At 41.9% G+C, this 26,314-nt stretch overlaps 1 protein-coding gene across 3 annotated transcripts in view; it reads left to right on the top strand.

Moving 5' to 3' along the window:
• Nucleotides 1-26,314, top strand: part of LOC112218214 (calcium-dependent secretion activator 2-like) — a 166,210-nt gene that overhangs the window by 32,484 nt on the left and 107,412 nt on the right. For all 3 annotated transcript variants that reach the window (XR_006079328.1, XM_042301225.1, XM_024378837.2), the window contains exons 5-6: nt 15,341-15,452; nt 18,121-18,260. Coding sequence is in view for 2 of the 3 variants with exons in the window: in XM_042301225.1 (XP_042157159.1) it covers nt 15,341-15,452; nt 18,121-18,260 (252 nt within the window). In the remaining variant the exon portion in view is untranslated. The remainder of the gene's footprint in view (nt 1-15,340; nt 15,453-18,120; nt 18,261-26,314) is intronic.

Genomic DNA, 26,314 nt, shown 5'->3' with positions numbered 1-26,314 from the left:
GTGGCTAAAAACACTATCTATTGGAATCTTTAACATGTGGAAAGGGGGGAAATTATTATTATTCGTTTTTCACAAGCGTCGCAGGATGGGCTATCAGATGAACAATAGACTATTCCACCTTTACTAAAGAATTGTCTAATAGCCGAGCTAGGTGTGACCCCACACACTTTGAGGACAATACAGTACAGTGCCACTGACACGGCCCGCAACTAAAACATGCAGACTCTCCTTCACTGCAGCCGACGTGAGGAAAACATTTAAACGTGTCAACCCTCACAAGGCTGCAGGCCCAGACGGCATCCCCAGCCGCGCCCTCAGAGCATGCGCAGACCAGCTGGCTGGTGTGTTTACGGACATATTCAATCAATCCCTATCCCAGTCTGTTGTTCCCACATGCTTCAAGAGGGCCATCATTGTTCCTGTTCCCAAGAAAGCTAAGGTAACTGAGCTAAACGACTACCGCCCCGTAGCACTCACTTCCGTCATCATGAAGTGCTTTGAGAGACTAGTCAAGGACCATATCACCTCCACCCTACCTGACACCCTAGACCCACTCCAATTTGCTTACAGCCCAAATAGGGCCACAGACGATGCAATCTCAACCACACTGCACACTGCCCTAACCCATCTGGACAAGAGGAATACCTATGTGAGAACAGTGTAACTATTCCTCCGCAAGGCAATCAAACAAGCTAAGCGTCAGTATAGAGACAAAGTAGAATCTCAATTCAACGGCTCAGACACAAGAGGTATGCTGTTCATCGACTACAGCTCGGCATTTAACACCATAGTGCCCTCCAAGCTCGTCATCAAGCTCGAGACCCTGGGTCTCGACCCCGCCCTGTGCAACTGGGTACTGGACTTCCTGACGGGCTGCCCCCAGGTGGTGAGGGTAGGCAACAACATCTCCTCCCCGCTGATCCTCAACACTGGGGCCCCACAAGGGTGCGTTCTGAGCCCTCTCGTGTACTCCCTGTTCACCCACGACTGCGTGGCCACGCACGCCTCCAACTCAATCATCAAGTTTGCGGACGACACAACAGTGGTAAGCTTGATTACCAACAACGATGAGACGGCGCACTCACAAACTTCTACAGATGCACAATCGAGAGCATCCTCTCGGGCTGTATCACCGCCTGGTACGGCAACTGCTCCGCCCACAACCGTAAGGCTCTCCAGAGGGTAGTGAGGTCTGCACAACGCATCACCGGGGGCAAACTACCTGCCCTCCAGGACACCTACACCACCTGCCCTCCAGGACACCTACACCACCCAGATGTTACAGGAAGGCCATAAAGATCATCAAGGACAACAACCACCCGAGCCACTGCCTGTTCACCCCGCTATCATCCAGAAGGCGAGGTCAGTACAGGTGCATCAGAGCTGGGACCGAGAGACTGAAAAACAGCTTCTATCTCAAGGCCATCAGACTGTTAAACAGCCACCACTAACATTGAGTGGCTATGCCAACACACTGACTCAACTCCAGCCACTTTAATAATGGGAATTGATGGGAAATTATGTAAAATATATCACTAGCCACTTTAAACAATGCTACCTAATATAATGTTTACATACCCTACATTATTCATCTCATATGTATATGTATTAACTGTACTCTATATCATCTACTGCATCTTTATGTAATACATGTATCACTAACCACTTTAACTATACCACTTTGTTTACATACTCATCTCATATGTATATACTGCACTCAATACCATCTACTGTATCTTGCCTATGCCGCTCTGTACCATCACTCATTCATATATCTTTATGTACATATTCTTTATCCCCTTGCACTTGTGTCTATAAGGTAGTAGTTTTGGAATTGTTAGCTAGATTACTTGTTGGTTATTACTGCATTGTCGGAACTAGAAGCACAAGCATTTCGCTACACTCGCATTAACATCTGCTAACCATGTGTATGTGACAAATAACATTTGAATTGATTTGAAAATAGATGGCATCATGAGGATGGAAAATTATGTGGATATATTGAAGCAACATCTCAAGACATCAGTCAGGAAGTTAAAGCTTGGTCACAAATAGGTCTTCCAAATGGACAATGACCCCAAGCATACTTCCAAAGTTGTGGCAAAATGGCTTAAGGACAACAAAGTCAAGGTACTGGAGTGGCCATCACAAAGCCCTGACCTCAATCCTATATAAAATGTGTGGGCAGATCTGAAAAAGCATGTGCAAGCAAGTAGGCCTACAAACCTGACTCAGTTACACCAGCTCTGTCAGGAGGAATGGGCCAAAATTCACCCAACTTATTGTGGGAAGGTTGTGGAAGGCTACGTGGAATGTTTGACCCAAGTTAAATAATTTTTAGGCAATAGTACCAAATACTAATTGAGTGTATGTAAACTTCTGACCCACTGGGAATGTGATGAAAGAAATCAAAGCTGAAATAAATAATTCTCTCTAATATTATTCTGACATTTCACATTCTTAAAATAAAGTGGTGATCCTAACTGACCGAAGACAGGGAATTTTTACTCTGTTTAAATGTCAGGGATTGTGAAAAACTGAGTTTAAATGTATTTGGCTAAGGTGCATGTAAACTTCTGACTTCAACTGTGTATATTCGAATTCTGGCTGTATCACATCCGACCGTGATTGGGAGTGCCATAGGGCGGCGCACAATTGGCCCAGTGGGTTTGGCCGGGGTAGAACTTAATTGGCCGAGGTAGGGTGCTGGTAGGCTGGTGCTGAAAATATAGCTAGCTTGTTATGCGTTGCACACCAACAGATGGTGAAATCCTACACCATTTCAACAATAATCATCATTTTAATTTGACTTTACAAACAACAAGAGGGTTTAATTAGAGTATGTCTTCAGAGCCTAGGCCTATATAAATAACGTGTGTGGTTGAGGTAGGCTATGAGGCCCAATGGACTTGTAAAATAATATTTCTATCTAACTCCACTGGTAGACGTGGACATATTTAGATGTATGTTTGTGGTATTGTTTTGTTTGAACAGTTGTTTTTCACAACTGTAGCAGGTGTAGCCCATCATGCAAATGTTTCCTATTAGCAGGACAATAGACTTTTTATAACCCGGCTACTGTTGTGAAAATCCCCCAACTTGCAATGTATGATGCTTAAGTCCTCTAAAGTGTTACATTTCTAACTCAAAACATCAGTACAGTATTTATTCAGCAACATCTTTATTATTTTGTTAATCAAATAAAATAACGAGAAAAAATACATTCAAATGCAGATGTTTATATAAACTACATTTTAGTCGCACTTCCACCCAGCTCCACGACCCTTGCTGAGATGATCAATGTATTTGTTGCATTGTTGTATCGTCAATTTCTCTGGACAAAACCTCTTGATGGCCTTGACCAGTTCATCTTTGCTTGTCGGCTTGGCAGAGTTACAGATGAATGTTTTCAGTTGATGCCAAACAAGTTTGATCGGGTTTAAATCAGGAGACCTACATGTAGAGATGAATTATTTTTTTTACATATACTGTAGGCCTACCGAAGTTGTTGTAGGTCTTATATTTATTTATTTTACCTTTATTTTACTACATAAAGGTCCACTTACTTTTAGATTTTCCGATTTTCCGTTCCTCCTGAAAGCCTTAATCTGCTCACTTAAATGAATAGAGATCCTGGTCATGGTGCTACAATATAATCAAAGTGAGGAAAATCGTCAATATACTGTATACTTATAGCCTATTGTAACCTTAAACTCACGCCTTACCCCACCCAAAACTCCACCCTTAACACAGTTACCATTCAAAAACGAGCTGTTAATACAAAATAAAAAAATTATAAAAATAGTTATGGGTCTATAACGAATTACTCGTTCAAATATGCCATGATTTTCTTGAGATATGTGTTGACTGAATATAAGCAACTGATGTCTGCTTTTTTTGCCTTTTTCTCACTCACTCTAGGTTAAATGAAAACAAAATCACCAAAATATTGTTACTTTTTTAAACAAAGTGATTATTATTAATTAATTTATAATTATATTAAAGCCCCTTAGGATCTGTGATAATATCTAATGGAAAATGCCCCTTGGATATTATTTTAGAGTCCAATCCTCTAAATGTAATTATTGGCGGAGAGTCTCGTCATTGAAAAAAATATATATCGATATACTGTAGGCCTACCATAGGCGAATTGAGTCTCACTAGTGTTGAGTAACGTCTGATGAAAGTAAACTATTTAGAATCCTCCAATCCTGTAGCCTATTCCCGACATCACATTGTACTGGCTTTATTTACAAATTAGTGAGAATGTCTCAACCCATGTTCAAGAATTGCCTTTTTCTCACTCAAACTCTAGGAATAAATTAAAACGAAATCTCCCAAAATATTGTTACTTTTTAAACAATGTTATTTGTTATTAATTCATTTAGAATTCTATTTAAAAAATTAGATATTCTCACAGATCCCAATGGAAAATGCCCCTTAGATATTAATTTAGTCCTCCAATCCTCTAAATGTAATTATTGGAGGAGAGTCAACATCATTGAAAAAAATATATTTTTCAATGTACTGTAGGCCTACCATAGGCGAAATGAGTCTCACTAGTGTTGAGTAATGTCTAATGTCTAATTATATCGTAGACATCACAACTATGTTGTGAAGACATCACAACTATGAAATAACACATATGGAATCACATTGTACAGCGCCATATTTTCAGTTCCATTCTAACAGAAATGCAGAGGGTATTTCATTTTTCATGGAATAGTATTAATCATCATAATATTAATCTAATTAATTTAGCAAGTACCAGTCAAAAGTTTGGACACACCTACTCATTCCAGGATTTTTCTTTATTTGGACTATTTTCTACATATTTACGACAGTATTTATTGTAGACTGGACAGTAGCCTAATAAAGAAATAAACACATTTCGTTAATAAAATAATGATAAAAAATACTCTTTCAAGATGCACATGTTGATTTAGTAATGGATCCATAACGAATTACTATCGGAATAAATAGCACTGATTTACAGAAATATTGTAACAAAGTTGTCTAATAAAGGCAAACAATTTAGAATCCTCTGATCCTGTAGCCTACTCCCGACGTTGTGTTGTACAGCGCCATAGAAACCGTGAGGGCTTCCTTTTTCCTTTTTCTCTGAATAGAAACACCACAGTATTAATCAAATGAATTAAGCCAAATTTCTTAAAAGCAATCCGATATACTATGTTATTACAAAAAAGGTTTTAAATTCTCTGGTAATGCCAATACAGAATACTATCAAATGCTTCTCAAATATGCCCTCTGGTGGTCAAACTAGCAATAACTTGCAGTAACAGAAAAAATGGCTGAGAATTAAACGACGTGCCACAGAATGCCGAGGCAGCACGCAAGGCGCGCCGCAGTATGACGCAACTTTTAAAGGAGGAACCACTGTAGCTGCGTGCTCGATTTTATACACCTGTCAGCAATGGGTGTGGCTGAAATAGCCAAATCCACCAATTTGAAGAGGCGTCCACATACTAGTTTTATATATATAATGTAGATGTGTGTGGACATTTCAGATGCAGATTTTTTCGACTTTTAATAGGAACCTGAGTGTTTACAGCAGAGAGAGCATTGCCTGTTTAGGTCTAATTGGATTATCCCTGGTCTTGGCATGTCAGCTTTTGAAGATTAAATGAACGTACCAACGCGTACACATGGCAGCCATACCTGATGGTAATATACTGATGATGGTAATACACTCAGACCTTAGCTTTGAAATGCGAACAATGTGCTGCATTTCTGAGTTAATGAGAGTAAAACACAAGCGCTCCATGTAACCCAGACTCCTAGTTTTAACATCTAAGGCTATAGAGCACCGCTGCTTCCCCAGAGCATTGTTTAATGTTGCGAATGGCGCCTATTAAAGCTGTGATTTGTTATGTAATGCAAGGGAGGTTGGACGGTAGCGAGCACCCTTGATAGCTCTGCAGTCTTCTCCCATCTGAATCATCATGACACAGCGCCAACGACAGTTCTGGATCCACAGAGTAAAGCCTCGCCAACTTTTAACTTCATTTTCCAGTGGTGAGTTTTCCTCTGCTTTCCACTTCACTTGTTTTTCAGCATAGGTGAATAGACAGCACAGCACACAGAGAATTGAAGTTTGTGTTTTGTGGCGTAACCTTGAGCTACCATGCCATGCAGGTTCAGTGTTAGGTCAAGGAGTTCCCCTGTCTGAGCTCACGACATCATTTCCACTTCCTTTGTTAGCGTTGCTGAAATACTGACTGGCCTCTTAGTCATCTCGCAAGAGCTCTGGGCCTGTCCAATCTAGACATGTGTCGCATAGTAGGCTATGTAACTTGTGATAATGAAGTTTTGGAGTGAATTCTTTAACACTCTTGCTCAAAGTTTTCCCCCACCTGATTGAAATGGAAATTAATGAAGATAAAGTCCAGGCTCTGGCCTTTTAAAAAATATATATTTTTATTTCACCTTTATTTAACCAGGTAGGCTAGTTGAGAACACATTCTCATTTATAACTGTGACCTGGCCAAGATCAAGCAAAGCAGTGCGACACAAACAACAACACAGTGTTACACATGGAATAAACAAGCGTACAGTCAATAACACAATAGGGAGAAAAAGTCTATATACAGTGTGTTCAAATGGCTTGAGGAGGTAAGGCAATAAATAGTAGTGGAGTAATTACAATTTAGAAAATAACACTGCAGTGATAGATGAGCAGATGATGATATGCAAGTAGAAATACTGGTGTTCAAATTAGCAGAAAAGTAAATGAAAACAATATGGGGATGAGGTAGGTAGATTGGGTGGGCTATGTACAGCTTCAGCGATCGGTTAGCTGCTCAGGTAGCTAATGTTTAAGTTAGTTAGGCCTAAAAGCATGGTATTAAGTGAAGTCCTGCTGCTGTGCCCTTTAAATATGTTGTCTGGGGGAACACGATTTTAATTATTTTCCGTTCCACCTCATTTAGCTGAAGAGTTATCATCTTGTCCTCCAAAGCTGAAATTGAAAATATGTTTGTCTCTTGAGACTTCTGGACAGAATTTTCATATCATCCATCCACATAGCAGAGAGATTCAGTAATAGCCTCTGTTGTGTGACTTTGCACTGCATTATCCCTCCTATCACATCATGAAGTGGCTATTGTCTCACAGCCTCCAGCTAAATTAAAATGTCTGATGATTATGTACAGTAACAGTGAGTCCTTGCTTGTTGCCGTGCCTCTGGCCATTGATTTTAGCATGGTTATTAGACTGGTGGTGGCGGCAGGAGTCTGGTAATGCGGTAATAAGACTACCCTTTCAGACTCTCAGTGGTGGAGAATTTCCCAGAGCTCAGACTGTGTGCCCTCCATTTCATGCCACTACAATATACCATCCTCTTCATTAGCCCTGAAACCAGAAGAACATGGCCTTTAAGCCACTATCTGGAATATTTCCTGCTGTTCACTTTAATGATAACTTCAATCAACCACATACCCTTTGATTCTTGAGTAGCATAACTTATAAATGCCCCTTGGCCTTACTACAACTGTCCTACCACATCATAACTCCATTGTTTGTATTCTCTCATAATCTCATGGACGGCCAGTGTTTTTTTTGTTGTATGATTTTAAATACCTATCTTGTTTCAAATCAAACTTTGTTACATGTGCCGAATAGAACCGAATACAGGTGTAGACCTTACCGTGAAATGCTTACTTACAAGCCCTTAACTTCACAAGGGTAGGGGGCAGCATTCGGAATTTTGGATGATAAGCGTGCCCAAATGAAACTACCTGCTACTCAGGCCGAGAAGCTAGGATATGCATATGCATATAATTAGTAGATTTCGATAGAAAACACTCTGAAGGTGCTAAAACTGTTTGAATGATTCTGTGAGCATAACAGAACTCATATGGCAGGTGAATACCTGAGAAAAAAAATCCAACCAGGAAGTGGGAAATCTGAGGTTTGTAGTTTTTCAAGTCATTGCCTATCGAATACACAGTGTCTATGGTGTCATATTGCACTTCCTAAGGCTTCCACTAGATGTCAACAGTCTTTAGAACCTTGTTTGAGGCTTCTACTGTGAAGGAGGGGGGAATGAGAGCTGATTGAGTCAGGGGTCTGCCAGAGTGGCATGAGCTGATCACGTTAGAGTGATCTGCGTTCCATTGCATTTCTGAAGACAAAGGAATTCTCCGGTTGGAACATTATTAAAGATTTATGTTAAAAACATCCTAAAGATTGATTCTATACATCGTTTGACATGTTTCTACGGACTGTAACGGAACTTTTTGACTTTTCGTCTGGACCTAGTGATAAGGCCTCATGAATTTGGATTACTGGGCTAAACACGCAAACGAAAAGGAAATATTTGGACATAAATGATGGACTTTATCAAACAAACATTTATTGTGGAACTGGGATTCCTGGGAGTGCATTCTGATGAAGATCATCAAAGGTAAGTGAATATTTAGAATGCTATTTCTGACTACTGTTGACTCTCTCATGGCGGGTATCTGTATGGCTTGTTTTTGTGTCTGAGCGCTGTACTCAGGTTATTGCATGGTGTGCTTTTTCCGTAAGGTTCTTTTTAAATCTGACACAGCGGTTGCATTAAGGAGAAGTGGATCTAAAATTCCATACATAACAGTTGTATCTTTTAGCAATGTTTATTATGAGTATTTCTGTAAATTGATGTGGCTCTCTGCAAAATCACTGGATGTTTTGGAACTACTGAACATAACCCAATGTAAACTGAGATTTTTGGATATAAATATGAACTTTATCGAACAAAACATTCATGTTTTCTGTAACATGAAGTCCTATGAGTGTCATCTGATGAAGATCATCAAAGGTTAGGTTAATTTTATCTCCATTTCTGCTGTGTTTTTTTTTGTGACTCTTTTCAGTCTCCTGAATTTTAATTATGGGGGGAAAAATGTTTTGTCTGGTGCCCCCTCTTCAAGAAGAGTTAAGAAAATATTTAAATACAGACTGTCTTGGTGTGTTTGGACCATGATAGTTTGTTGGTGATGTGGACACCAAGGAACTTAACTCTCTACCCGCTCCACTACAGCCCTGTCGATGTTAATAGAGGCCTGTTCGGCCCGCCTTTTCCTGTACTCCACGATCATCTTCTTTGTCTTGCTGACATTGAGGGAGAGGTTGTTGTCCTTGTATCACAATGCCAGTTCTCTAATCTCCTCCCTATAGTCTCATTGTTGTCGGTGATCAGACCTACCACTGTTGTGTCATCAGCTTACTTAATGATGGTGTTGGAGTTGTGTTTGGCCACACAGTCGTGGGTGAACTTGGAGTACAGGAGGGGACTAAGTACACACCAGATACTGACTGCTACTTTTGATTTTGACCCCCTCTTTGTTTAGGGACACATTATTCAATTTTTGTTAGTCACATGTCTGTGGAACTTGTTCAGTTTATATCTCCGTTGTTGAATATTGTTACGTTCATACAAATATTTACACATAAACGCAGTTGACATTGAGAGGACATTTCTTTTTTTGCTGAGTTTAAGTATTACAGACTCGGTCAGGGAGAGGCTGAAAATGTCAGTGAAAACACTTGCCAGTTGGTCCGCGCATCCTTTGAGTACACTTCCTGGTAATCCGTCTGGCCCCGCGGCTTTGTGAATGTTGACCTGTTTAAAGGTCTTGCTCAGATCTGCTACTGAGTGCTTTATCACACAGTCACCCAGAACATCTGGTGCTCTCGTGCATGCTTCAGTGTTGCTTGCCACGAAGCGAGCATAAAAGGCATTTAGCTCGTCTGGTAGGCTCGCGTCACTGGGGAGCTTACGTCTGGGTTTCCCTTTGTAGTCCGTAATAGTTTTCAAGCCCTGCCACATCCGACGAGCGTCAGAGCCGGTGTAGTAGGATTAAATCTTAATCCTGTATTGACACTTTGCTTGTTTGATGGTTCGTCTGAGGGCATAGCGGGATTTCTTATAAGCGTCTGGATTAGTGTCCCGCTCCTTGAAAGCGGCAGCTCTAGCCTTTAGCTCAATATGGATGTTGCCTTTAATCCATGGCTTCTGGTTGGGATATGTACATACGTTCACTGTGGGGATGACTGTGTTGATGCACTTATTGATGAAGCTGATGACTGAGGTGGTATACTCCTTAATGCCACTGGATGAATCCCGGAACATATTACAGTCCTCTAGCGTAGCATCCTCGTCATCTGACCACTCCCGTATTGAGCGAGTCACAGGTACTTCCTGCTTTAGTTTTTGCTTGTAGGCAGGAATCAGGAGGATGGAATTATGGTCAGATTTACCAAATGTAGGGCGGGGGAGAGCTTTGTATGCATCTCTGTGTGTGGAGTAAAGGTGGTCTTGAGTTTTTTTTTTTCTCTGGTTGCACATGTAACATTCTGGTAAAAAATGGGTACAACTAATATTAGTTTTCTTGTATTAAAGTCCCCAGCCACTAGGAGCGCTGCTTCTGGATGATCATTTTCTTGTTCGCTTTTGACCTTATGGAGTCGGTTGAGTGCGGTCTTCGTGCCAGCATCAGTCTGCGGTGGTAAATAGACAGCTATGAATAATATAGATAGCGTGGTCTACAGCTTATCATAAGGTACTCTACCCTTTATTCTCCTTCCTCCTGTCTGTTTCTTTGTTACTACTATTTTATTTATTTGATGTGAAGCACTACTTTACTTATATTGAAAAGCGCTATACAAATAAAGTTATTATTATGCATCCATCTATTACACAATCATTGCAGTCTTAATGACTCTGCTCTTGCTGCTGGTGATTCTCAGTATACTTCTGGCCCTACTTTGGACACTGTGAGCTTCAATGCCATACAACACTCCTTCCGTGGCCTCCAACTGCTCTAAAATGCAAGTAAAACTAAATGCATGCTCTTAAACCGATCACTGCCCGCACCCGCCCGCATGACTAGCATCACTACTCTGGACGGTTCTGACTTAGAATATGTGGACAACTACAAATACCTAGGTGTCTGGTTAGACTGTAAACTCTCCTTCCAGACTCACATTAAGCATCTCCAATCCAAAATTAAATCTAGAATCGGTTTCCTATTTCGCAAAAAAAGCATCCTTTGCTGCCAAACATACCCTCGTAAAACTGACTATCCTACCGATCCTTGACTTCGGCGATGTCATTTACAAATTAGCCTCCAACACTCTACTCAGAAAATGATATGTGGTCTACCACAGTGCCATCCGTTTTGCCACCAAAGTCCCATATACTACCCACCACTGCGACCTGTATGCTCTTGCTGGCTGCCCTCGCTTTATATTCGTCGCCAAACCCACTGGATCCAGGTCATCTATAAGTCTTTGCTAGGTATAGCCCCACCTTATCTCAGCTCACTGGTCACCATAGCAGCAGGTATATTTCACTGGTCATCCCCAAAGCCAACATCTAATTTGGCTGCCTTTCCTTCCAGTTCTCTGCTGCTAATGACTGGAACAAATTGCAAAAATCTCTGAAGCTGGAGTCTTATATATCTCCCTCACTAACTTATAGCATCATCTGTCAGAGCAGTTTACCAATTATTGCATCTGTACACAGCCCATCTGTAAATAGCCCACCCAAATACCTCCTCCCCCTATTGTTGTTTTTTTGCTCATTTGCAACCCAGTATCTCTACTTGCACATTCATCTTCTGCACATGTATCACTCCAGTGTTAATTGCTAAATTGTAATTATTACCACTATGGTCTATTTGCCTTACCTCCCTAATCTTACTACATTTGCACACACTGTATACATATATATATATATTGTATTGTGTTATTGACCGTACTTTTGTTTATCCCATGTGTTGTTTGTGTCGCACTGCTTTGCTTTATCTTGGCCAGGTCGCAGTTGTAAATGAGAATTTGTTCTCAACTAGCCTACCTAGTTTAAATAAAGGTGAAATAAATAAAACATTTTCTGTTATTTTTCCTTACTATTGGAGGCTCCTTTCAATTTGAAGTCATTATACGCCTTTGTGTAGGCTGACTGCAAGACCAATGATTGTCATCGTCTTGCATCTTAGTTGAATTAGAGGGTAGTTACTTGACTGAATGAATCAGTGGATTTCTAAGTATTTTCTAAGCTTCAGCCTGGTAGGTATTTGCTGCTGTTCTATACCTTGTCAGATAATGTATCTTAAGACAGAAAACACCTTTTTGGAAAATACACCACACATAGTTAAGTTCCCGGCCCTCCACATGACATCCTTAACTGTTGACTTTCCTAAGAGAGGCAAACAAAGACAGATCAGTGTCGGGTAAAGTCTGCTCAGGGTAAAGTCTGCTCAGGGTAAAGTCTGCTCAGGGTAAAGTCTCCAGTGTCCATTTTTGTGTGTCGTGATGAATTTTAAAAAACACGAGGCAAACAATAGACACTTCTTGTTTGAACTGATCTTTTCCTTTACCCTCCTCTGTGAGTGAGTTTATATTTCTTTTGTCTCTCGCAATTTAAAGGAACAGACCGGTTTGAATAAAATTCACACGTTGTCTTGGCAACTGGGAAATAATAAATGCACACACACTCGTGACCTGTTGTGCAGGTGTTATCCCACTGGGCACAGACGTCAGTTCAATGCTAGTTTTAATTCAATTTGATTGTAAAACCAACAAACATTTTAACCATCTCATTGGTTTTAGGGTAAAGGTGGATTTAGGTGAAGAAAATAGACATTCCCGAAATCCCTTTACGTTGTTGACTTTTTGCGAATCCAATCAGTTTTCCACAATGATTCAACATAATCACATACATTTCTTTTGTTGAAATGACAATGAATAAACATAGTTTCCAACAATCAGTTTGTGCCTAGTGGGATAACTGAACCACCCACCATGCTCATGCTCATCCTCCACCTTAAACCCAAATCAGACCTAGAGGTCTTCATGGGTCCACCCAAAACTGATTACCCGGGACCCGACCAGGTTGGGTCCAAAATTCTGTAGTTGACCCTCGGATCTGGGTCAGATCTGATTGCCTCGGGGATGTGTAATTATAACTGATTTGCTGGTAAGGACCTATACAGACCTGAACGTGACTGCTGCAGTAGAGATAGAGAGAGAAAAGTATCTAATTACATTTCACGAGAGTGGTGCGTGTTGCTTGTTGTTGTTAGCCAATTACAAGTCATCAAAGCGGCACTAGCCTCTGGTTCTATGTGTGCAAATTAGGAGAACAATGGAAGATGGAATTCAAATAAGAATTTAATGAGAAGGATAGGCTACCACGACCAAGAGCCAACAGCAACAGGAAGGCTGCTACTGTGACAAATACAATTTGATTTGATTTACTTAATACTCTAAATTGAGTTGTTGTTGTAATTGTGTAGGATGGGGTAAAGAGCAGCCTATTTAGCCGTAAATTAGCTTACCCTGCTAGCTTAACTCAAATCAAATTTTCAAATCTAGCTTATCTTCTCAGTTTGATGCAGTCAAAACAGGTACTATGTCATCAGATTGGATGATAAATAACCTAGCTTTGGCATCTAGACGTTAGTAACTAGTTTGAGTTGGCTTGGTTGCTGCTGTCTCTCTCTCTCTCTCGCTCTCCTTCAGTTAATAATGTAGCTAGCTAAAAAAATAGCCGGGTCTATACAGGGCCGGGTCTGGTTGTCCTTGGGTCCTTTCAGACCGGGTCTCAATTATTTTTACAGTAATTTATTTGGGTAGGCTCCGGTGTTATACAGAAGTGTTGCAAAATGCAACCCCCAACCCCCCAAAAACATTTTTAAACATTGTTAAGTCTTCAAATTTAGGGCATGTATTTCCATCTAATTAAATCCAAGGCAATAACATTCATTCTTAAATGAATATACTACAAAGCCCTCAATAGGAATGTCAATACTAAAACGAGTTATATCCATCTACAGTGCCTTGCAAAAGTATTCAGACCCTTTGGATTTCTTCACATTTTGTGTTACAAAGTGGGATTAAAATGATTTATTTTTTAAACAATCTACACATTATACTCATGTCAAAGTGGAAGAATATATTTAAAGATAAATAACAAATTCATAACTAATATAGTAACAACTGTGGATGGATCAACAACATTTTATTGACTCCAGAATAATGACCTAAATGACAAAGAATACAAATATACAGAATAAACATATTCCAAAACATGCATCTTGTATGCAAAAAGACAGTAATACTAAAGTACTAAAGTAATACTGCAACAAACAAAAAACACCAAAGGAATTCACTTTTACCTAAATACAAAGCCTTATGTTTGGGGTAAGTCCAACACATCACTAAGTAACTGCCTCCTTGTTTTCTAGTAATGTGGTGGCTGCATCATGGTATAGGTATGCTTGACATTGGCAAGTACGGGGGAGTTTTTCAGGATAACAAGAAATGGGATGGAGCTAAGTACAGGAAAACTCTTGGCCGCGGTAATATGTGGCGGTAATATGGTCACCACAACAGCCCTAAACTGGTACTGACCTTGTATATAGTGCACATTCTCGTTTGTTTTATTTCTCGTGTGTTTCTCATTTTATTTCTGTGACCTAATATTGATTCTGTGCTCTTTTGAAAGCTAGAATCCTCAGTTGCTGCGTCCATTTTTTAAACTACAAATGTACGATATATACCCATTGATTCTTGAAGAATATAACTTATAAATGCCTCATGAGCTTAGTTCAACTTGTCATATCAAAACTCAGCTTGTTTTACTCCAATGTTTGTAAACCATGTAAATGTAAACAAACACTGTATAACCTCCAAACATGGTTAAAACTATAACGTGTGTATCATGGATGGTCAGTCCTTGCATCCATCGCTCTGTCTATGAATTTGAGAGTGGTTACATTTCTCCAGTCCCGTCCCTCAGCTTTTTACCAAAACAGAGGCGGGGGTGGGGGGCACTTTGTTACTGTTTCAATTAAAGACTCTCTCCATCTATTAGAACTTTTCCTGTAGATAAACAATATCTCATGTATAAATACAGTAATTTAAACACAATTAAGGCTAAAAAATATGTTTTGAGCAAAATTGTGTTTTTTAGACTACTGCAAACTTCAAGGAGTTGATCTGATGGTGCCCTCTAATGTCATCGGCCTCACTCCTTGCATGCGGTAACAATAGAGGAGCAATAGAGAACAAAAGAGAAATGGCCCACCCCCCTACTTGTGCCATGTCATGAGTATACCTGGACCACCTATTTAGATGTGCCTTTTGTTAAGTAAATTGGGTGATGAATGAAGTGAAAAGGAGCCTGGAGTAGGACTTTAAGGACTCTCACTTTAAGACCCTATTCTGGGTTCTCTATGTCTTAACTTTGATATTGAACACTGCATCCTGTGCATGTGACGAATACACTTTGACTTGATGTTTAATCCTGAGGGTTGGAACCTTTGTCTTTCAGGTGGGGCACTCAGGGCGACTTCACTACGACGCACCCGTTACCCATGGTCAAAGTGAAGCTGTTTACAGAGAGCACGGGGCTACTTGCCCTTGAAGACAAGGAGCTGGGGAGGGTAAGACATCAGTACATACTGTACATCAACCTATTAAGATTGATATAATTCACTATCAATATCAGCCACTTGATATCAGTTAGTATTTATATCAGATACCAGCAATTAGAATGACCCAATCATTTATTGGCTTGACAATGTAACAATGTAGCCCAAACAGCAATGTACCTAGACTAGTTTTTCCCATGACATGGATTCCAATGTGCAAGAGCTGGAGCTGTTATTCTACCGGAAGAGCCCCCTCTCTCTTCTCCCCATCATCATCTCTTCTTCTCTCTGAGAAACAGATGGAGACTCCCTTTGAGAGACTGATAACACTGCGACACTAACAAAACAATGAGCACCACAAAGATCTGTCTCCCAGTCAGTGTTAGAGTGGGTGTGCCACACACATGCAACATACATACTGTGTGCACACATACATGCAACATACATACTGTGTGCACACATACATGCGGAATATGACAGGTTGCATACACACACATTCTGCCAATTTATTGTCTTTCATTTTTCCTCTTTCATTCTCCATTCATTCTCCATTCATTCTCCATTCATTCTCCATTCATTCTCCATTTTCTTCTCTCTTTGGTCAAAAGTAATAACTCTAAAAGTCTGTCCCCCTCCATTAATCCTGTTTTTCTCCTCTCTCGTTTTCCTGAACCTCTCTAATCTCTGTTTCTGCCTCTGTCTCTCTCGTTTTCCTGAACCTCTCTAATCTCTGTTTCTGCCTCTGGCTCTCTCGTTTTCCTGAACCTCTCTAATCTCTGTTTCTGCCTCCTTCTCTCGTTTTCCTGAACCTCTCTAATCTCTGTTTCTGCCTCCTTCTCTCTCGTTTTCCTGAACCTCTCTAATCTCTGTTTCTGCCTCCTTCTCTCGTTTTCCTGAACCTCTCTAATCTCTGTTTCTGCCTCCTTCTCTCGTTTTCCTGAACCTCTCTAATCTCTGTTTCTGCCTCCTTCTCTCGTTTTCCTGAACCTCTCTAATCTCTGTTTCTGCCTCCTTCTCTCGTTTTCCTGAACTCTCTAATCTCTGTTTCTGCCTCTGGCTCTCTCGTTTTCCTGAACCTCTCTAATCTCTGTTTCTGCCTCCTTCTCTCGTTTTCCTGAACCTCTCTAATCTCTGTTTCTGCCTCCTTCTCTCGTTTTCCTGAACCTCTCTAATCTCTGTTTCTGCCTCCTTCTCTTGTCCCTCTCCCCCTCTTTCGCTCTGTCTATTTCTCTCTCTCTCACACACACACACACAAACGCACAAACAAACACACACTTGTGTCTAACATCTCAAAGCACTCTTTGTCTCTAAAAGTAATTGAAGCATGGTGAATATGTCTATGGAGTCTAAATACAGATGAGGATTTCATTGCCACAAATGTAGTCTCTACCTGAATGGGTTTCATGTATACAGTTCTGAAACCGATCAGGGTCGTTCTATTTGATTTCAATCACTTTTTGACCTTTTGATTTGAATACAACTTTCCATACATGGCAGAAGTGGTCAGAAAATTACTTTTTGGATTCGAATGCCAAAACATTTAGGAGACAGAGATGCTTTTGGTTGACCCATACCCAACCCTAGTATGAGACTCATCTATCAGTTTAAAAGATAAACGGTAGAATTTGATATCATTTAAAAGCGTTCTCAAACTAATTTAGAATTTCTTGAATATATATAGTTTGTATTGTCATTGTTTATCCTTTATTGTAAATGATCTATAAATACAGTATTTGTGCATATGTTGAGGCTTAGAACCTATTTTACATCATCTGAGGAGTTTGTGTTATGCCCGCCATCACATTTTTTGGTAATTGACATGAAAGGTTTTTGAGCAACATTTTTTGTCAAGTAATTATAAAATAGTTTCACAACCCTGTTTGTAAGCCTTTAAATTATATCAAACTCAACCATTTACCCTTTCCATTGTTGAAGACATGGATGTCTTATGGTAGGATGGAGTATGCAAAATGGGTCAAGTGTGAGCACACCTCGATCTCCTAAATGTTTTGGCATTCAGGTCCAAAAAGTTACATTCTGACTACTTCTACAATGGGCAAATATGTTGCTGCTGCCCCCAGGGGGATGATGCCTCCTGGGGGATGATGCCTCCTGGGGGATGATGCCTCCTGGGGGATTATGCCTCCTGGGGGATGGTGTGGTGGTAGTGAGCAGTCTAAACCAGTGGTTCTTGAACCTCTCCTCAGAGATCCCCAACTGTTCCATGTATTTGAACCAGTCCACCGCAAGCACCCCTAAGTCAACTAATCATCAAGTCTTTGACTAGGTGAATCAGGTGAACTAGTTCAGGGCTAAAACTAAATTGTGAAACTTCTGGGGGTAGTCTAAACTACCTAACCTTTTCCATAACAATATGGAGCATCTACAGATGGGGTTGTGATATGAAAAGAGAGTCTGTCTTGTTTGTGTCTTCCCCAGACAGCCATGGTTTTGTCATGTCCTTCACCTGTCGGTTCCCATCATAGTAACAAAGTATGAGGATGTGTACGTCTGTCTGTCACTGACTAACTGTCTGATGAGAGAGACTGTTTGTATATTTTGGTGGTGGTGAAGCCAGAAGCCATCATTACTTCACCTTCTGTAAAATAGTTTATTATCTCTCCTGTGCACTCGCCCTTTGTCACCCCCATCCTTTCCTTTCCCGCTCTCCCATTCCCAGGTGATCCTGAACCCAACTACCAACGGACCCAAGCAGGCTGAGCTCCACAAGATGGTGGTGTCCAAGAACAGTCAGGACGTAGAGCTAAAGATCCAACTAGCTGTCCGCATGGACAAACCCCCCAACATGAAGCACAGCGGGTAAGAACTACACTACCCAGTCATACTGAGGGTATGAACTACACTACCCAGTCATACTGAGGGTAAGAACTACACTACCCAGTCATACTGAGGGTAAGAACTACACTACCCAGTCATACTGAGGGTAAGAACTACACTACCCAGTCATACTGAAGGTAAGAACTACACTACCCAGTCGTACTGAGGTTATGAAATACACTACCCAGTCATACTGAGGGTAAGAACTACACTACCCAGTCATACTGAGGGTAAGAACTACACTACCCAGTCATACTGAGGTTATGAAATACACTACCCAGTCATACTGAGGTTATGAAATACACTACCCAGTCATACTGAGGGTATGAAATACACTACCCAGTCATACTGAGGGTATGAAATACACTACCCAGTCATACTGAGGGTAAGAACTACACTACCCAGTCATACTGAGGGTAAGAACTACACTACCCAGTCATACTGAGGTTATGAAATACACTACCAAGTCATACTGAGGGTTTGAAATACACTACCCAGTCATACTGAGGGTTTGAAATACACTACCCAGTCATACTGAGGTTATGAAATACACTACCCAGTCATACTGAGGTTATGAAATACACTACCCAGTCATACTGAGGGTATGAAATACACTACCCAGTCATACTGAGGTTATGAAATACACTACCCAGTCATACTGAGGGTATGAACTACACTACCCAGTCATACTGAGGGTATGAACTACACTACCCAGTCATACTGAGGGTATGAAATACACTACCAAGTTGGTATGATGTTAGGTGGCAGTGGAGGTCAGGGAGGCAGGCAAGCTTAGGTCACACTATAAAGAATTTTATAAGACCCTAGAGTTTACTAGGATATATTTGTATGGGATATGTATGTTTTGTGTGGAGATATAATGAAAAACAACAAAGTGACTAACGTTTTAAGGGTTAGCCTGTAATAGAAACTGTCATTAGAACACAAGGCAAAGAAAGGATAGCAGCACCCCCTAGTGGTGGCTGATAGAGGAGATGGAGAGAAAGAAGGGGGTAGAGAGGAAGATGATGAGCTAAGGAGAAGAGGCACGGGTAACTTCTGTCTGTCTGTATGCGGACAGAACATTTTTTTATAGGAGACGTATGTGTGTGTTCAAGTCATTCTGCCTTGTCTATTTGATTGGAATGCATTATTTCAGGTACATTTTGATGATATTGAATGTATTTCATGTTGGGCTTCCTTCACTCCAACAGAGGGCAGCCCAGCTCCATTTTTAAAGCCAATGACATTCATGCCATCAGTCAAATCACTGGAATAGCAAGACTGGTCTTATCTGGCTAGAAAATGTCTAGGGATACTCAATCTAAGCCGAATTGAACCAATCCTTCCTCTTTTCAGTGAAAAACATCTAATTCCAGTTTGTTCTTCAGTTCATGCACCATGGACTACAAAGTAACAAGTTGACTTTTTGACTTTTGCATTGCCTACATTGCTTCTGAACAGAGCACAGCCCACAACCTTTCAGGGAAGCTAGAAACCAATATTCACAGGCAGTTAGAAAAGCCAAGGCTAGCTTTTTCAAGCAGAAATTTGCTTCCTTGCAACACAAACTCAAAAAAGTTCTAGGACATTGTAAAGTCCATGGAGAATAAGAAAACCTCCTCCCAGCTGCCCACTGCACTGAGGATAGGGAACACTGTCACCACCGATAAATCCACTATAATTGAGAATTTCAATAAGCTTTTTTCTACGGCTGGCCATGCTTTCCACCTGGCTACACCTACCCCGGTTAACAGCACTGCACCCCCCACAGCAACTCACCCAAGCCTTCCCCATTTCTCCTTCACCCAAATCGAGTAAGCTGATGTTCTGAAAGAGCTGCAAAATCTGGACCCCTACAAATCAGCCGGGCTAGACAATCTGGACCCTTTCATTCTAAAATTATCTGCCGAAAATGTTGCAACCCCTATTATTAGCCTGTTCAACCTCTCTTTCGTGTCGTCTGAGATTCCCAAAGATTGGAAAGCAGCTGCGGTCATCCCCCTATTCAAAGGGGGGGACACTCTTGAACCAAACTGCTACAGACCTATTTTTATCCTACCATGCCTTTCTAAGGTCTTCGAAAGCCAAGTCAACAAACAGATTACCGATCATTTCGAATCCCACGTACCTTCTCCGCTATGCAATCTGGTTTCAGAGCTGGTCATGGGTGCACCTCAGCCACGCTCAAGGTCCTAAACGATATCTCTAACCGCCATCGATAAGAAACAATACTGTGCAGCCTTTTTCATTGACCTGGCCAAGGCTTTCGACTCTGTCAATCACCACATCCTCATCTGCAGACTCGATAGCCTTGGTTTCTCAAATGATTGCCTTGCCTGGTTCACCAACTACTTATTTGATAGAGTTCAGTGTGTCAAATCGGAGGGCCTGTTGTCCGGGCCTCTGGCAGTCTCTATGGGTGTGCCACAGGGTTCAATTATTGGACCGACTCTCTTCTCTGTATACATCAATGATGTCGCTCTTGCTGCTGGTGAGTCTCTGATCCACCTCTAAGCAGACGACACCATTCTGTATACTTCTGGCCCTTCTTTGGACACTGTGTTAACAACCCTCCAGACAAGCTTCAATGCCATACAACTCTCCTTCCGTGGCCTCCAATTGCTCTTAAATACAAGTAAAACTAAAGGCATGCTCTTCAACCGATCGCTGCCTGCACCTGCCTGCCCGTCCAACATCACTACTCTGGACGGTTCTGACTTAGAATATATGGACAACTACAAACACCTAGGTGTCTGGTTAGACTGTAAACTCTCCTTCCAGCCTCACATCAAACATCTCCAATCCAAAGTTAAATCTTGAATTGGCTTCCTATTTCGCAACAAAGCATCCTTCACTCATGCTGCCAAACATACCCATGTAAAACTGACCATCCTACCGATCCTCGACTTCGGCGATGTCATTTACAAAATAGCCTCCAATACCCTACTCAATAAATTGGATGCAGTCTATCACAGTGCCATCCGTTTTGTCACCAAAGCCCCATATACTACCCACCACTGCGACATGTACGCTCTCGTTGGCTGGCCCTCGTTTCATACTCGTCGCCAAACCCACTGGCTCCAGGTCATCTACAAGACCCTGCTGGGTAAAGTCCCCCCTTATCTCAGCTCGCTGGTCACCATAGCAGCACCCACCTGTAGCACGCGCTCCAGCAGATATACCTCTCTGGTCACCCCCAAAACCAATTCTTCGTTTGGCCGCCTCTCCTTCAAGTTCTCTGCTGCCAATGACTGGAACGAACTACAAAAATCTCTGAAACTGGAAATACATCTCCCTCACTAGCTTTAAGAACCAGCTGTCAGAGCAGCTCACAGATTACTGCACCTGTACATAGCCCATCTATAATTTAGCCCAAACAACTACCTCTTTCCCTACTGTATTTATTTATTTTGCTCCTTTGCACGCCATTATTTCTATCTCTACTTTGCACGTTCTTCCACTGCAAATCTACCATTCCAGTGTTTTACTTGCTATATACTATTTACTTCGCCACCATGGCCTTTTTGTTGTTGCCTTTACCTCCCTTATCTCACCTCATTTGCTCACATTGTATATAGACTTGTTTTTCTACTGTATTAGTGACTGTATGTTTGTTTTACTCCATGTGTAACTCTGTGTCGTTGTATGTGTCGAACTGCTTTGCTTTATCTTGGCCAGGTCGCAATCGTAAATGAGAACTTGTTCTCAACTTGCCTACCTGGTTAAATAAAGGTGAAATAAATAAAAAATAGAAAACCAACAGACTTCTGAAATGATCCATGTTCTATACTTTGGTGGATCATGGCACTCCACTGTCAGTGCAAGGTAGAGGTCTTCACTGACCCGAGTGGGTCTGGATCCAGAATTGTAAATAATGTCACAGGTCTGGGTCGGATCGGATATGATTGTAATTTTAACTGACTTGTCTGGAAAGTCCTTACAGATCCAAACACGACTGCTGTAAAGAGAGAGAGACTTCTCTGACTTTTCACGAGAGTGGCGAATGTAGCTTGTTGTTGTTGTTGTTGGCCAATCATAAGTTATCAAATCGACAATAGGCTACAGTCATAGAGCGTCCGTGTGTGGCAAAAGTTAGGATATATCTAGTCAATGGATGGTGAAATTAAAATTATGGAATTAAAAGGTAAAGGAGAAGGATAGGCTACAATGACCAAAAGAGAGGAGGAGTATCCATAATGTTATCGAGCCAATTAAGGAGGACTATCATAGTAACTTGTAACGACATTAGAAGCTAAATTCGGGTTTCTTCAAAATAATAATTATTGCAAGATATGACATTACATAATAAAGGAATTTGACTATGTGGCAAGAGAAAAGATCATTTGCCCTTATTAAATTCACCAGATCATGTTCCATCAATGGATGTCGATTTAACTCGCTTGACTTCTATGATTAAGCAATAAGGCACAAGGGGTTATGGTATATGGCCAATATACCATGGCTAAGGGATGTTCTCTGCACGACGCAACGCAGAGTGCCTGAATACAGCTGTTAGCCGTGGTATATTGGCCATATACCACAAACCCCCAGGGGCCATTATTGCTATTATAAACTGATTACCAACGTAATTAGAACAGTAAAAAGTCATGTTTTATCATATCCGTGGTATATGGTCTGATATACCACGGCTTTCAGCCAATCAGCATTCTGGGTTCAAACCAGGTTTATAATAAGGCCTGAGTAGGTGTGGTATATGGCCAATATACCACGGCTAATGTTTGTTCTTATGCACACAACGCAACGCGGAGTGCCTGGACACAGCCCTTAGCCGTGGAATATTGGCCATATACCACAAACCCCAGAGGTGACTTATTGCTTTATAAACTGGTTACCAACATAATTAGAGTAGTACAAATAAATGTTTTGTCATACCTGTGGTATGCAGCCTGATATACGGCTGTCAGCCAATCAGCATTCAGGGCTCGACCCACCCAGTTTATAATTGTAAATAAATCCCCTTTGTGCATAGATGTGCATTACTATAGATAAATCTGACAGTGGAAAACCACACTACAGGCTGATCCAACTTTGATGTAATGTCCTTAAAACAAGTCAAAATGAGGCTCAGTAGTGTGTGTGGCCTCCACGTGCCTGTATGACCTCCCTACAATGCCTGGGCATGCTCCTGATAAGGTGGCGGATGGTCTCCTGAGGGATCTCCTCCCAGACCTGGACTAAAGCATCTGCCAACTCCTGGACAGTCTGTGGTGCAACGTGGCATTGGTGGATGGAGCGAGACATGATGTCCCAGATGTGCTCAATTGGATTCAGGTCTGGGGAACGAGCGGGCCAGTCCATAGCATCAATGCCTTCCTCTTGCAAGAACTGCTGACACACTCCAGCCACATGAGGTCTAGCATTGTCTTGCATTAGGAGGAAATCAGGGCCAACCGCACCAGCATATGGTCTCACAAGGGGTCTGAGGATCTCATCTCGGTACCTAATGGCAGTCAGGCTACCTCTGGCGAGCACATGGAGGGCTGTGCGGCCCCCCAAAGAAATGCCCCCCCACACCATGACTGACCTACCACCAAACCGGTCATGCTGGAGGATGTTGCAGGCAGCAGAACGTTCTCCACGGTGTCTCCAGACTCTGTCACGTCTGTCACATGTGCTCAGTGTGAACCTGCTTTCATCTGTGAAGAGCAAAGGGCGCCAGTGGCGAATTGCCAATCTTGGTGTTCTCTGGCAAATGCCAAACGTCCTGCACGGTGTTGGGCTGTAAGCACAACCCCCACCTGTGGACGTCGGGCCCTCATACCACCCTCATGGAGTCTGTTTCTGACTGTTTGAGCAGACACATGCACATTTGTGGCCTACTGGAGGTCATTTTGCAGGGCTCTGGCAGTGGTCCTCCTTGCACAAAGGCGGAGGTAGCGGTCCTGCTGCTGGGTTGTTGCCCTCCTACGGCCTCCTCCACGTCTCCTGATGTACTGGCCTGTCTCCTGGTAGCGCCTCCATGCTCTGGACACTACGCTGACAGACACAGCAAACCTTCTTGCCACAGCTCGCATTGATGTGCCATCCTAGATGAGCTGCACTACCTGAGCCACTTGTGTGGGTTGTAGACTCCGTCTCATACTACCACTAGAGTGAAAGCACCGCCAGCATTCAAAAGTGACCAAAACATCAGCCAGGAAGCATAGGAACTGAGAAGTTGTCTGTGGTCCCCACCTGCAGAACCACTCCTTTATTGGGGGTGTCTTGCTAATTGCCTATAATTTCCACCTGTTGTCTATTCCATTTGCACAACAGCATGTGAAATTGATTGTCAATCAGTGTTGCTTCCTAAGTGGACAGGTTGATTTCACAGAAGTGTGATTGACTTGCAGTTACATTGTGTTGTTTAAGTGTTCCCTTTATTTTTTTGAGCAGTGTATATATATTTTAAGAGAAATGCCATGGCGGCCTCGGTGCAACTTAGAAATAGCCCAAAAACCCGCAACCAATGCATTTTCACCCGCAACATTGTTTTCAAAGTGGCCCAATTCAGCTCGAAAACCGCAAACATGGCAACACTGCTGCTCCCTGTTACACTCGATCACAGATCACAGTACGGCCCCTCCCCCACTGACTAGAGTGGCACCTCTCCCTTTATCAGCTCTGGTTAATAAAGTAGCTTAAAACATATATTTTCTTCTGCTTCCTTCACTCGGATCGGGTCTGTATCTGTCCAGGTCTGTACGGAACTGGTCTAGTTGTCCTCAGGTCCATTTGGAAGGGGACTCGATATAATAAAAACAGGTTTTATGCGGATCCCGGTAGGAACGCCCCAGGTCCATCTGTTTGGACCTGTGAGACCTCTCGTGCAATTCCCCTGGGAGGACTGGTTGAGGTCTACAACAGTGCCCCCGCCTCCCTGATGGGCAGCATTGTGAGGTCACCTCATAACTCTGGCTCTGCTAATTAATGAAGAGAACCGGGGTGCTGAGTGAAGTGTGTGTTCGCATTTGCGCATGCACACTCTTGCAAGTGTGTGTATCTATCAGTCTATCTGGATGGTAAGTGGCTCCCCCTAATTGGCTAGTGCCTTCAAAAGTTTATTATCATCTCAGCTGACCCTTGGAGTGTCAAGGACACCAGGGTGCGCACACGCACACACACACACACACACACACACACACACACACGCACACACATAAACACACTAGGCACACCTGAGGACTGTCCATTCTAGGAAATAAGAAAGAAAGCGAGCAAAGGGATAGAGAGAGACTGAGAGGAGGGGGAGAAAGAGAGACAGACTGACAGACATACAGAGAGATGGAGAGGTTGTATTTTCAGGTTGAGTGCTTCACCATTAAAAGCAGCCATCTGTTGATGGGAGCCGAAGAGGCAGAGAAGAGAAGATGGAGCTCTGTCTCAGTTCTCCCAAAGACTGCAATCTGCCACCACCTCCAACCTACCAGAAAAAGGGGAGAAGGGGGAAGTGCGAGGGAGTGAGTTAAAGAGAGGGGGAGAGCGAGAAGAGGCACAGGGTGGGTTCTGGCTCAGTACTCCCAAAGACTGAAAGACTGCAATCTGACACCAACATCAGAGAGAGAGAGAGAGTTGGCCACACCCCACAGGAAGCAGAATTTGAATTGAAGGAAGTATAATTTAATTCAAAGAAATTCAAAGCCATACAACCAAGACATAAAACATAGTCTCATTCATTTGACAAATCGGACACTTATTAATGCAAAGAATACAAATACCTTTTCAAATATTTTTTGATTATATCTCAGATGTCAAACAGTATTTTTTCAAATAAATGTATTTGTTTCTGATATTTAAAACATTGAGGGAATTATAGACAACCCACATGTCCTTAGAATGTTTAGAGACCACTGTAATTATTTCAAAATAGTTTTAGGGACAGATCGAAATTCAGTGGGGGGTGGGGCTGATCCATCTCAGTGTTTTAAAAAAACAAATGCACCCCCCTCCCCAACGTTAACAATATTTTCACATGACCCTCCCCTTGTACTGTAAATATATCGAACAACCTACCCCCTCAAAGAATTAACTAA

This window comes from Oncorhynchus tshawytscha, linkage group LG19 (assembly GCF_018296145.1).
Source record: "Oncorhynchus tshawytscha isolate Ot180627B linkage group LG19, Otsh_v2.0, whole genome shotgun sequence".
Lineage (NCBI taxonomy): Eukaryota > Metazoa > Chordata > Actinopteri > Salmoniformes > Salmonidae > Oncorhynchus > Oncorhynchus tshawytscha.
This window is presented reverse-complemented; position numbering and strand designations above follow the sequence as displayed.